At 40.2% G+C, this 13,235-nt stretch overlaps 2 protein-coding genes and 1 long non-coding RNA gene across 3 annotated transcripts; 1 reads left to right on the top strand and 2 right to left on the bottom strand.

Moving 5' to 3' along the window:
- Window positions 1–898: 898 nt before the first annotated feature.
- On the bottom strand, window positions 899–2,286 carry LOC124466078. Its single transcript, XR_006955878.1, has 2 exons — window positions 2,109–2,286; window positions 899–1,387 (listed from the first exon to the last, which is right to left on the bottom strand). It is a non-coding gene; the product is annotated as an uncharacterized LOC124466078 (long non-coding RNA).
- A 1,690-nt stretch (window positions 2,287–3,976) lies between these two features.
- On the top strand, window positions 3,977–7,996 carry LOC124466077. Its single transcript, XM_047017750.1, has 11 exons — window positions 3,977–4,081; window positions 4,305–4,355; window positions 4,482–4,532; window positions 5,029–5,082; window positions 5,331–5,378; window positions 5,581–5,636; window positions 5,908–6,004; window positions 6,383–6,636; window positions 6,836–7,091; window positions 7,527–7,765; window positions 7,917–7,996. Exons 7-11 carry the CDS (start codon window positions 5,918–5,920, stop codon window positions 7,939–7,941), a joined length of 861 nt encoding a protein of 286 aa, XP_046873706.1. The 5' UTR covers window positions 3,977–4,081; window positions 4,305–4,355; window positions 4,482–4,532; window positions 5,029–5,082; window positions 5,331–5,378; window positions 5,581–5,636; window positions 5,908–5,917; the 3' UTR covers window positions 7,942–7,996.
- Window positions 7,997–9,762: 1,766 nt separating this feature from the next.
- On the bottom strand, window positions 9,763–12,557 carry LOC124466058. Its single transcript, XM_047017719.1, has 4 exons — window positions 12,482–12,557; window positions 11,978–12,213; window positions 11,343–11,527; window positions 9,763–10,546 (listed from the first exon to the last, which is right to left on the bottom strand). Exons 2-4 carry the CDS (start codon window positions 12,131–12,133, stop codon window positions 9,763–9,765), a joined length of 1,125 nt encoding a protein of 374 aa, XP_046873675.1. The 5' UTR covers window positions 12,134–12,213; window positions 12,482–12,557.
- Between the last annotated feature and the right edge of the window lie 678 nt (window positions 12,558–13,235).

Genomic DNA, 13,235 nt, shown 5'->3' with positions numbered 1-13,235 from the left:
CATCCCCTCCAGACTGGTCTCCAAGCTTGTGGACCTGGGACTAAGCACCCCCCTCTGCAAGTGGATCTTCCACTTCCTGACGGGGAGGCCACAGGTGGTGAGAATCGGTGACCACACCTCATCCATACTGATCACCAACACAGGCACCCCCCAGGGCTGCGTGCTCAGCCCTCTCTTGTTATTCACTAATCAATAGAACTTTCACAAATCAATGGATACTTAGTGTGTTCTCATGTGAGTTTGTTATTGATAAGAGTAGATTGTGTGTAGTCAGGTTGAATAGATGTTCAGGGTCACGAAAAAGTACTGGGTGTACGTCCCTTGTGATGACGGGGAGAGCTCCACCTATGATCTCTCTCTGCCCTGAGTGGTCATGGGCTGGGAGCTGGAAATCTTTCTCTGTGACCGTTGTAACACCATTAATACCTGACTATCAATATCCATGTTGACTTTATTTGACCCTATAAAACACGTTCCCCCGACCTTTGAAGCTGGGAAACATGAATGAGACCTAAGCTTGGTGTTGTGCCGTCATTTATTGTCAGAGGTCTGTTTTCTCTCCCAATCTGCAGATCAATAATACATGTAGTCACTTATAAAAATACAGAACTGAACTTAAGTCTCCGTTAATGAAGACAAACAAGACACTTTCTTCATCAAAGGTGAGTTCTCTGCTGGGGATCACGCTGGACAGCTTGGAGAGGGAGGCTGAGAGTAGCTGATGGCCATCATGGACAACCCATCTCATCCCCACAGTGATGATACAATGGAGAACCCGCAGCAACAGAATAGACAGCCACAATAATTACAGGCCACAGTACAATTCATTAGCTAGTAAGATAAATGCAGATATGATACATTTTATGAATACAATGAAATAAACACAATGGAGATGGTGTATTGCAAACAAACTTTATTAAAAGAAAGCGATTATAATTCTTACAATATAAATGTGACTTTGGATTCATTTAATAGCTTCACATAAAACATTACATTGATACCTGCCCCCTCTAATAACTACTTATCCCTGGCACATGAGATGTAAAGGTAAAAGCTTGTAAACAATCTGGGCACATTCCTCTGATCTAAGGTTGCTGACATATCAAATATCAATCAAATAGTAGTCGGAGTATGAGGTGTTTTCTTCTGCTTCTGCTGGTGAGATCAGATTGGATTACCATTACAGTCACATTTATATTTTTGCACGTTCAGAAGACCAGCAGCTCAATAAACATAGGTGAACTGTATCCTTTCTTCCGACTGAATCCAGATGAGCTGTTCAACCAGGTAGACAAGGTCCACCATGTGGGCTGTGGACAGCGGCTTTGGACAAGGTCAGCCTGGTGTTGTCAGGCCAGGTAGTCATGATCCAAGGACTCTGGGCCACCTACAATTCAATAGGAAACCAGAGAAATAAGAGGGACATTTTTTTTGATCAGGGGTATTCAACTTCCATGCAATCTTGATTCTGCAGTCTTTCCGTTTTACCTCATCCCCGTCACTCACCCACCCAGCAGTGTCACAGATAAAATGGATGCCCTGATTGGAGCCTTCAAATGAATACAAAAACTAGCTTGTCCAGAGTTACATATTAAGGGACTTAGATTTAAAACAATTCCATCATCAGAATTGTGACTGACCTTATCCACATCCCACATATCAAGACGACATGTCTGGGGAAATTAGGACGTTGTGTCACCATACACCGTAGGCTACCAGAGAATGGCTCCTTAGACAGGCTCTGGCATTACTTTTCGCAAGCTACTAGTCTGTATACTCCAGCAGTCTCCAAACCTGTTTCTGAAGGGCTACTTGCCTGTAGGTTTTTGATACAACAACACTCATTTGACCTGATACGAGTTACCTGATCAACCAGATAATAATTAGAATCAGGCGTGCTAGTGTTGGACCCTAAACCTACTGGCAGGTAGCATTTCAGAAACAGGATTGGAGACTCGTATAGTCTATTATATTCATATCTTTTCACGTTTCATGATGAGCTAGCCTAGCTAGCTAGAGTACAGTAGCATTAACGTGTGCTTGCTAGCTCGACTGTAGTGCTAGTTATCGAACAAAACAAAGTATAAAAGCCAAAACTAGTACAGTACCTCTTTTGTTGGGTGGTCCACGTAGGTTTCTTATGAGATTGTGAGACTTTTTCATTACAAACACTTACATAGACATCTTCCAACCCGTCTGCTACGGTACGAGCAGACTAAACCCAACAGAATACCTACTCTTGCGTAGTGTACGCAACGTTTTTTTAAACTCCCCCCACTCCCCTACCCATTGGTTTACAGCTTTAATGACGCAAATGTATGCTAACTTGATATCCAGAATTGCATTTTGGATATCAAGAATTCGAGTTGTTGATATCCAGAATTGCATTTTGGATATCAAGAATTCCAATTTTGGATATCAAGAATTGCATTTTGGATATCAAGAATTCCAATTTTGGATATCAAGAATTGCATTTTGGATATCAAGATTTCGAATTTTGGATATCAATAATTGCATTTTGGAATGCAAAAAATGCGAATTCTTGATATCCAGAATTCAATTCTTGATATCCAAAATTCGAATTGTTGATATCCAACATGCAATTCTTGATATCCAAAATTGGAATTCTTGATATCCAAAATGCAATTCTTGATATCCAAAATTCGAATTCTTGATATCAACAATTCAATTCTGGATATCAACAATTCGAATTCTTGATATCCAAAATGCAATTCTGGATATCAAGTTAGCATACATTTGCATCAAATTTGCGTACTTAAAACTAAACCAATGGAGTTGAAGAGTGAACACATGCGCAAACGCCGACAGTGAAAATCTTTGATTTCTTTCCATGTTGCAAGAGATGGGATAGCTAGTCTACTGCAAGGGCGATTTGTACAGGATTTTTTTGTAATAAGCAGGTTTATTAACATGGAAGAGGTTGTGGTGAACAGCGAGATCGGATTGAACGCAAGATCTGAGATAACTAGCCCTACTAGCAATAGTACGAGTAATAGTACTGCAAGTGCCCGGGTCATTCAACGTGTTCATCGTGCCATTAACCTAGCAAGGAGGGAGCTGGAGAATGAAGACAACAACAACTTGTTGTCTTCAGTCAGGGAGTCTTTTCGCTACAACAACCACGGTTAAACTAGTTATAGCAACAGGCCTTTCTCAAAATACTGATATTAAAACTTTTCTATAGCAATGTGATGAGAAAAGGCCATAGATCCTGTAGGGATTGGCGATTTTACCGCGGGTGCATTTGCACCCCCTACTGTTGGGATGAAAACATTAGAATTTTCAAATGAATGCAAAAAACGATAACATGATTATTTTTGATCGTGGTTTTGTAAGCAATTTTTTTTTACTACCCTTTGCTCCCCCATTTTTGCAAACTTAGAATCGCCTAACTAAAAGAATAGTGCTTAACTTAATATGTAGCAGCCCTTCGTGACCAGAGTGACCAGTGTCATAGTTAAACCTTTTGGGTTCATAACATAAATTATTGTCTGTTATTGTATTTCCATTTTTGTATTATGTTAACTTGACATGAAAGTTATATAATGTAACTAATGCCTATCTACAATTTTATGAATAACAGACACTGTGAGAAGAGGAAGGCGGCCGAGGTCAATGACAGTACTGAATCTTTTTCTTGTGGACCGAATGGACTGCAGTAGAGTTCCCACAGATGGCCAAAAATCTCGCTTAACCCAAGCTGGTCTTGGTAAGTGCTGTGATAAATTACTGATAATTTTGTTTTTATTGATTTCCATTTAGATGTCAAATCCCACAGAAAGTCTAACTACAACAACCTGTTTCGAAATTACTTTTTGTTAAAGGTTTTGCGAGGAACAAGTTGGTCAACCTAACCTGGGACTTGCGTGAATTTTATGCATTTGTGTGTGGGAGCTTTCCATCTGTGAACCTGAACTTAATAGGTTTCACTGTGGCCAAGGCAAATAAACAACAAAGGTTGATGACACTTCATGCCAACTCTTTGAAGGATCTGAAGCGTCAGTTACGAAAAAGCCATCTTTATATAATTCCACGTGGAAACCTCTTATCTGGAAGTCAGGTGTGTTCAAAGTATGTGTTTTGCATCTGAAATAATATTTTATGAAAGTTACACTCTGTCTCCTAGTACTCCACATTTGTATGATGCTATGAATGTGAAGTGTTTCTTTTTTGCGTGACATTTGAAATTGGTGATGGAGTACACATTGGAATGAGGTATAACAAAGTTCCTATTACATTGGACTAGACTGAAGGTACATACGTGTGGAATGTATTTTCAATAGATGTCTGCAGCAGTGGTCAACCCCTCCACCACACCTGCTCAGTCCAGCCAAGTAAGTTGCGTTCACTTACTCCAGTTTAGTTTTAAGGCTGACATGAACATCAAATTCAGATTCTCAAAGTTCCTATTACATTGGACTAGACTGAAGGTACATACGTGTGGAATGTATTTTCAACAGATGTCTGCAGCAGTGGTCAACCCCTCCACCACACCTGCTCAGTCCAGCCAAGTAAGTTATGTTATTTTAAAGGACAGTTAATCCCAAAATAAAGGCAGTTTGTTTGATCTACTAAACATGAAATTATGAACAATCAATAGAATGGTGTAAATTGGGGGCCAGAAAGATCCACAACAATTACAAAGGGTTGACTGTGTTCAGAAAGACCCCGAATCATTTAACCAGACAAAGCAAAAAGTGGTCAGATGAGTGAGACCATGCGTTACAAGCGACTTCACAATTAATGGACAAGTTGAAATATAACTTAATATACATAATATTTCCTTACATGACATATCATGTGGTCAGCCTGTTTGTATTCTAGAAAGGTCATACCTGACAGTATCGTAACTCATTGAACCCTGTTCCCTGAAACAAGTAAGGCCCTTATGTGGACTGGGGTGAGCTCCACATCATGACCTCTTGGCTTAGAAGGAGAAAAACCTCTTTCTCACAGAAATTCTGCATATCAATAATATGAAGTAATTATGTAATTATTTTACAACAGATGTCAGCAGCAGCATTAATGGAAAATTCATTAGAGAGAGACATGTCATTTCAGGTAAACTCAAATTAATGTTGTGTCATCATTGGCCACGTTTCCTAGATTCGTTAAGAAGCTCTTAACGCTAAGAGCTTCTTTGGAGCGCTGTAAGAGCGTTCTAGAGCGCTCTTAGAACACTCCTAAGAAGCTTGTAGTGTTAAGAGCTTCTTAAGGAATCTGGGAAATGCGGCCATTAACTTTTATTGTCTTACTTAGTTAATTTAATGAAATGAAAATGGAAGAAATTGTTTATATTCTTCTTATAGCTGGAGACGTTGGACCCACTAGAGTGGCAGAATGCAGGAACGCCTGATGTGAGATATTTACGTGGCGTATGTTATAATGAACAACAGAAAGCAGGCATTGTTTTAAGTTTAAGAACATCTTTATAATTGTAATCGATTGGAGGGTTATATATGATAAATTCTGTAAACTTAAAGTACCTTGGCTTGTTTGCATTTTCATAGATTTTCGTATATTTATGTACAGTTTGTATCAACAAAACCTTTTTTGTAGGTGTTTTACTAAATTCCAACAAGCTCAGCAGTGGATGCCTCTCAAATTGTAGACAGGTACTTGCTGTTATTGATAAGGATATTACATTATGTATTTGTTAATGTATTTATTTGTGCCTGAATTTAAATCACCTCCTTATTTTGTGAGCTCCTCGGCACTGCTTACTAGACAGCATAAAACACATGGCATTGGGTCTCATGTTATACTACCCTATAATACTTTTCTTGTATTACACTTGTGTAATTGTGGGTTAGAATGCCCCAGGTTTATTATAATTGTGTATTAGGGTGAGTGAGGGTTCATTTGAGTTATTTTACACATTTGTAGAAATGACTTCATGCTGGCTGAAAATGATGAAGATAATGACAGCAGTGATCATGACAGCAGTGGTCATGACACAAATGACGAAAATAATTTCACCACAGTAAGTCTGCTTCATGCTATGGTAGGTCGGTCGGTCTTTTAATGAATAATAATCCTAAACCCCTCGGTGTAGCGGTCTAAGTCACTTGCTAAAACTGTTGTAGCACACGGTGCCCAAGCCTTTTTTTAAATCAGTCACAGAGAAACTTTGATCAATCCTGGAGAAATTGTCAGGGTGTTGGACGTGGTTACCATGCACCTCCTAGCATGAAGCTGCGGGAGTTATATACTCTAACAAAAGGTTCTGTAGTTGGTCTGCAAAGTTACACCCAAACTAGCTGTGATATTAGCAAGGAAAAAATATTTAGGAAATGTTTCAAAAGGTCAGCCATCAGCTCTGTTTTTAATTAATCATTTTATTTTCATATATTTCCTCAAGGATGAAGATCTTAATCTTGCCACAGTCCTCAAATGTTTCCAGAAACAACACTTCTGCCAAGATGAAGAGGACAGCCAAAGCAGCTCTTCCGACTCTGGCAATGACCTCCATGTTATTGTCCATAGGAGGAAAGTCCTATACAGTGCTTTTAAAGCAATGTCATCACCATCATTCTGCTGGAAGAAATCTCCAAAGGTGGAATTTGTTGGGGAGGAAGGAGCAGATTACGGGGGGCCACAGAGAGAGTTTTTCCGGTGGGTGATAAGTAATGCAATGATATTAAGAATTATATTATATTTTTATCCCATATTTTTCTCCTCCCAACTTGGTCATGTCAATCTCACTACTGACCTTGACTTGGCAACTCTGAAATTAAATAGTCTGAAGGCCAGAGAATCTTTATTTTGTAACTCATTATTGATGCTTTGTGAAATTGTATTTTCTCTGTCAAAGACTCTTGATGCAGGATGTGCAACAGTCCGGTGTGTTTGAGGGTCCATCTAAGGAGCTACTGTTCACCTACCATCAGGGCCAGGAACAAAAGTACCTAAAGGTTGGAAAATGCGTTGGCTGGTCGATCGTCCATGGGGGACCGGGATTACGAGCCCTCAACAAAACACTGTTCGCTTGCATGTGTGGCCACAACCCATCCTTTAGAGATTTCCGTTGGCAAAATCTTGATGAAGATGTACAGAGTAAAATCAAGAAGGTATGAGCAAGCAGTATAACATTTGATTGACACTGAACTAACACATTAGTGTAAAACTGAGAGGTTGATCTGCGTCTACTAGTTGAGAATTGCATTAAAAACTCGAGTATATTTGTCATTGTCAGATTCTCAACTGCAAAGATGAAAATGAGTTTGCTGCCTTGCCCAGGCCGAAGTTCTAGGCAACTGGTTAGCTGAGTGTGGCATATACATGTCAAAGAGAGAGGAGATCCCAAACACAATTGCATACATATGCAAACATTATGTGTTCATGAGGTAGTGACACATCATAATGACACATAAATATTTTTTAGTTGATAACTTTTAAGCTGACTTTACAAACATGTATGCAATCATCTCCGGAGGTTTAGAAATAATACTGTACTGTAACTATGTCTGCTATTGCCCATGTTAAGTAATTACATCCATTTACAGAGTTGCAAACATCATCAAACAATTCACCGATGGATTGAACTCATGGGGGAATTTGTGGGATGTGGTGAAAGCCAACTATGCTGCCTTCCTGCCAGTCTTCACCGACATGTCCGTCCCTCTTACTCGCCAATCCCTCAAGTCACTCTTCAGTGTCAACTACAGTACCAGGGGCACCAACCGACGAGAGCAGGAAGAGGACACCATCTTCAGCTGGGAGGTGTTTCTCAAGATGGTAGAAGGTAAGATGCTGTTGTCTAGAAACACATTGACAATGTCAATAGAGTTTTGGATTACCCTAAATGAAATGCTAAATATAGCCAAGTAAATGTATACAAATGTTAACAACCGGTTCAGATGGTTAGGGTTAGCTTTCTGATCCTTTCTCAACAGACAGTCAAGCAGATGTCACTTTTGAGGACATCCTCATATTCATCACCTCAGCAGACATGATTCCTCCACTTGGATTCCAGGAACAGCCTACCATTGACTTTTATGACCAGGAACAAGGCAGGTCCCGAATGCCATATGCATCCACTTGCGCACTGACCTTTTACCTTCCCAGTGGCCTGGATAGCGAATATACAATGAAGGAAATGGTCACTTCAGCCATAAAAAACAGCTTAGGTTTTGGAAAACCTTAAGTTACTGACAAATGAAATGTACCTATGCTTTGATAATCTTCAGTTACTTTTCTTATCCCATCACTTTGATAATTGCACTTTTGTCTCTCCTGTTCATAAAACTCTGTTCTAAAACTGGTACTTTAGGAAGCATTTTATCTGGCCTTTCTGGTTTTGATCTCAGTGTCGCCTGTAATTTGGCTGCTGATTTCAGACCCAATGTTCAATTGCTTTTCTTAACTTTGGGTTTTATGTAATCCGTTAATGTTTGATCTTTTAATGGTATTTTCACAGACTACATTGTATACAGCATGTGTACAGAGTTTATGGCATATTGATTCGACTGTAGGCTATAACAACAAGTTCACAAAATGATGTTTTAGGTTTGTTGAAAAGGAAGTGTTGGAATGGATGGCTTTTAAATCACCTCCTATAATTAAACAGATTACCTCATTGCTACAACTTGAGCTACAAGTCTGAGCTCTTTGAGTTTCTTGTGATAGGAATAATCAAATTCTAAAAAGGATAACATCTTGTTTCTCCCAAATGCAATCGTTTTTCGAACTGTCTGCACGTTGGTTAAAGGTACATTCTCCATCTGAGCCTGTTGACCTGTCGATGCATACTTGAATAAACAATGTGCAACTGAGTTATTGGTTTATTTGATTGCAAAATACACCCATCATTGTAGGTACATGTAGGATTACAGTTGCCACATTACAGTGCACTAGGTTCTCATTTACAGACAAAACACAACATGGTACATTATACAAAGTATTACTGCTGCTTCCCCTTTCATTATTCACACGTAATATAAAGTATTCAAACATTTTGCACTTCGGGATACCTCAGCGTGCCTGCAAACCTTTGCCATGCTGCTACTCTACACATGAAGCCTAGTTGTTAAACTTACATTATAAAACATGGACAATTTACATTTACATTTACATTTATTCATTTAGCAGACGCTTTTGTCCAAAGCGACTTCCAAGAGAGAGCTTCACAAAGTGCATAGGTCACTGATAATAACAACAAGATAGCCCCACAGCATTGCGGGTAGTCAAAAACAAGAAGTACATATTGTGGACAACCAAAAAATAGTGCTAAAGGGAAGAAACCATAAGAGCATGTAGTTAAACAAGTTAAAATTACACAACATTGATCTCTAAGTGCAGGTGTACCTGTAGGAAAGCAATAAAAATAGGATTAACTAAAAAAAAGAAGAATACAACAGTTTAAATCAGCTACCACTAACCAACAAGAGCAACAGTCTAAGCAAGAGTCATTGTGAACCTTGAGGAAACTAGCGTTGGATTCAGCAAACCATTCCTAAGTACCATTGTACTCCCGGAACAAGTGCGTCTTGAGCCTTCTCTTGAAGGTGGAGAGACAGTCCGTGTCTCTGATGGAGGTGGGGAGTTGATTCCACCACTGGGGTGCCAGGCAGGAGAAGAGCTTGTGCTGGGACAAGCTTCCAATTTTCCTTATCTATATAGCTCTCACAATGCTACACGTGTTTCCTTATTCCTTTCTTTACAAGAAACATACAGACTATCAGCTACAACACTTGTCTTCCTGTGTACCTTACTGCAAGAAACTGGACGACTGACATACATTCACTGTCCAATGCCAAATTCACTCAAAACTCTACAGCAGCTTTGATACCTCGGTTTTAAATCTGTGATCCCCGTCAAGGCATCCTGAAGAGCCTGCTCTTGTTCAGGCGTCAGAGCAACCGGAGGTGGTTCTACGATGACAGCCCGGTCTAGGTCATCATTATCAGCTTCAGCTTGCAACCGAGGTAGCTGAATATCATGTCTTCCCAACATCGTTTCCAAGCTTTCCTCTGTGTACGGATCCTCCCCAAAGACTCTCTGCACAGCTGTGGCATTTTGGTGAATGTTTCCAAGCATGCCATCCATCCAGATTTGATTGGGTGTGCAGTTGTGCTCTGTGCGTAGACTGTGACTGTTCCATGCAACTCTGAAACAATCCAATCTATTTTGGATTTCAGGCAGGTATGTCTTGTGCAGTGAAAACCTATGGATGTGGTCATTTGGATCCAAAATTAGGTCTTCCTCAAAAGAGTAAAAGAGATTGTAGAAACTGTGGATGACCTGGATGAACACATCTCTCCAATGACGTTCAACCCGCTGGTTATGAACCGATCTGCCAGTGATGTGGCTACCACGACCCTGTCCATTTAACAAAGTCATTAGCAGTGCAACCAAAGTGTTTTCACCTCCACAATCTGACCTCACTCTTGATGGGACTCCATATTGACAAGTGGCTCTGACAAAATGTGAAAGCACAGTTGTAGCAGTGTTGTTTGTACTGCATCTCAGGAACGTGATCACACGAGAACGACCATCAATTCCAGCGTGGGTCACAAACCCCCATCTAGGAGTGTCGTCGTCGTCGTCGTCGTCGTCGTCATCTGCCGCTTGTCCGGGGATCGGGTCGCGGGGGCAGCGACCTAAGCAGGGAGGCCCAGACTTCCCTCCCCCCGGCCACTTCCGCCAGCTCTTCCTGGGGGACCCCAAGGCGTTCCCAGGCCAGCTGAGAGACATAGTCCCTCCAGCGTGTCCTGGGTCTTCCCCGGGGCCTCTTCCCAGTGGGACGTGCCCGGAACACCTCACCAGGGAGGCGTCCAGAAGGCATCCTAATCAGATGCCCGAGCCACCTCAGCTGGCTCCTCTCGACGCGGAGGAGCAGCGGTTCTACTCTGAGCCCCTCCCGGATGACCGAGCTTCTCACCCTATCTCTAAGGGAGAGCCCGGACACCCTACGGAGAAAGCTCATTTCGGCCGCTTGTATTCGCGATCTCGTTCTTTCGGTCACTACCCATAGTTCGTGACCATAGGTGAGGGTAGGAACGTAGATCGACTGGTAAATAGAGAGCTTCGCCTTCTAGGAGTGTTGTTACCAAAAAAGGAAAAATGTATTTAATTGTACAGTCATCTTAATTTTATATGAATGTACCTATAAATTAAAGACAGATGTGTACATGCAGGCTTAATTCATGGACTGTCATTTAAATGTTTCTGTGGTTATACTACCATAATTCTAAATCAAGTTTCTCTATACAAATCACAAGAACATGTTATGTGGTCACTAACACATTGACACCAAGATAACTGAGAATACGCACTTGAAATGTTAAACTAAAGAGCATTAACTAATAATTTGTGATTACCGTATGAGACGCATGTGGCCATCTATGTGCCATAAACTGTTTGGAAATGGCACATGATAACTGCGTCTTGCAACAACGTTGCTCCACCTCTGGGCTGCTGCAGCTGGGTCCACCCTGGTCAGCATCTCACGAACCCGTCTTCTTTGAACCGTTATCCCCTCAGCCCGAAGGTATCCCTGCATCATCTGCATTTGAGAAATCAAATGTATTAAACAGGCAAAATCATACCGTCAAGACTCATCTGGGTTTTTTTGTGGAGTTGAAGGCTCAGTTACGCGATTGTGGCCGGGTCCCATGGAGCCTTCAACCTGGCTAAGCTTATGACAATGTGGCAGTTTGTCCTAAATTCTGTTTGCTCAGATTTACTTCCTGGTTAAGGAAATTAGTCTAAAAAAGCAGTCTGGCTATTTGGACAGGTCTTAGATTAAAACATGCCTGACGCAAACTTTGCTGAAGCTGTGAGACTGTAGCAGTGACAAATTCATATAGAATAGGACACTGGAAAAGGTGGTAAAAACAAGCTCTTAGTGTAAGACAATATTAAATGGTGTAGTGACCAAATAGGTTTCATATTATTTATAAATGTTTTATGTAATGAATATCGTCAGGAATTATAAAAGGCCTATAATAATTACCGTTATGCCTGATTGTGGACACTGTTGGTGTAGTCTGCTTATGTGTTGCTCAAGCTCATCATCGCCAATAGTTCTGAATCGATGACGCAAAGATATACCCAACAATATGGATTTTTTGTACAGATAGGAGGATGAACAACCCATGTTCCTGGCCATTGCTTTAATGGTAAAACCCTGTCTTTGGAGCACTTGTATCTGAGCTCTGGTGACATTAATAGATGGTCTCCCTCTTTGGCCTAAAACACAAAACATGTTTTACTTAACAGAAAAAAACATATTTTAGAAATATACCGTAGTTACACTTCTGTATCAAAATAAGTTCAACTGAATCTATCTAGCTAGCCTACTGCTAGCCATAATGGTCCTAGAAAATTCATGAGGTTTAGGAAGTGCTGCAAAACTTGCATTATTTTAAATATTTATTACAAAACACAGCAGTTATTATACTAATACCATCTGCAACAAATACATACAATTCATTTTTACGCTTAAACACATAGCTACCTGTTCGACTGCGTGGAGCTTGGTAAGACAAGCTAGCTGGTTCATGTGAATCGATGCATGACTTCAACTCATTCAAACTTTCTATAAACTCACGAAACGTTTCAGGTCTGAAATGGTGTTCTACTCGATACAAGTTTGCAATTACTAAAGAAATCATTTGCAATTCACGGTGTCCTGCGGATCCTTGGTTCAATGCTCTTTCAATTGTTAAAATTCTCCTTCGGACTTGATTCAGTACACGCGCCGCCATGTTAACTAGCATTGGTTAATTGATAAAACGGCTTGCCGAATATAAAATAGAACATGCAAATATAATCCCGCCCCCATTAAGATCATTAACATACATTGTTGATATCCAGAATTCAATTCTGGATATCAAGAATTCGAATTGTTGATATCCAAAATGCAATTCTTGATATCCAAAATTCGAATTGTTGATATCCAAAATGCAATTCTTGATATCCAAAATTCGAATTGTTGATATCCAAAATGCAATTCTTGATATCCAAAATGCAAATTCTTGATATCCAAAATTCAATTCTTGATATCCAAAATTGGAATTCTTGATATCCAAAATTCAATTCTAGATTTAAATTCGAATTTTTGATATCAAGAATTCATTGGTTAAATGATAAAACGGCTTGCCATACACACGTGTCTTCTTGACTTCGCTTATCTCCATGGCTATCAGTATCCATCAAGTCCACCTTAGCATAGTCATGATCGACTGATGCTGGCTGACAACTACTTTCTT

The sequence above is a fragment of the Hypomesus transpacificus genome, unplaced genomic scaffold (assembly GCF_021917145.1).
Source record: "Hypomesus transpacificus isolate Combined female unplaced genomic scaffold, fHypTra1 scaffold_62, whole genome shotgun sequence".
NCBI lineage: Eukaryota > Metazoa > Chordata > Actinopteri > Osmeriformes > Osmeridae > Hypomesus > Hypomesus transpacificus.
Note: the sequence above shows the minus strand (reverse complement) of the source record. Positions and strands in the feature narration are given on the sequence as shown.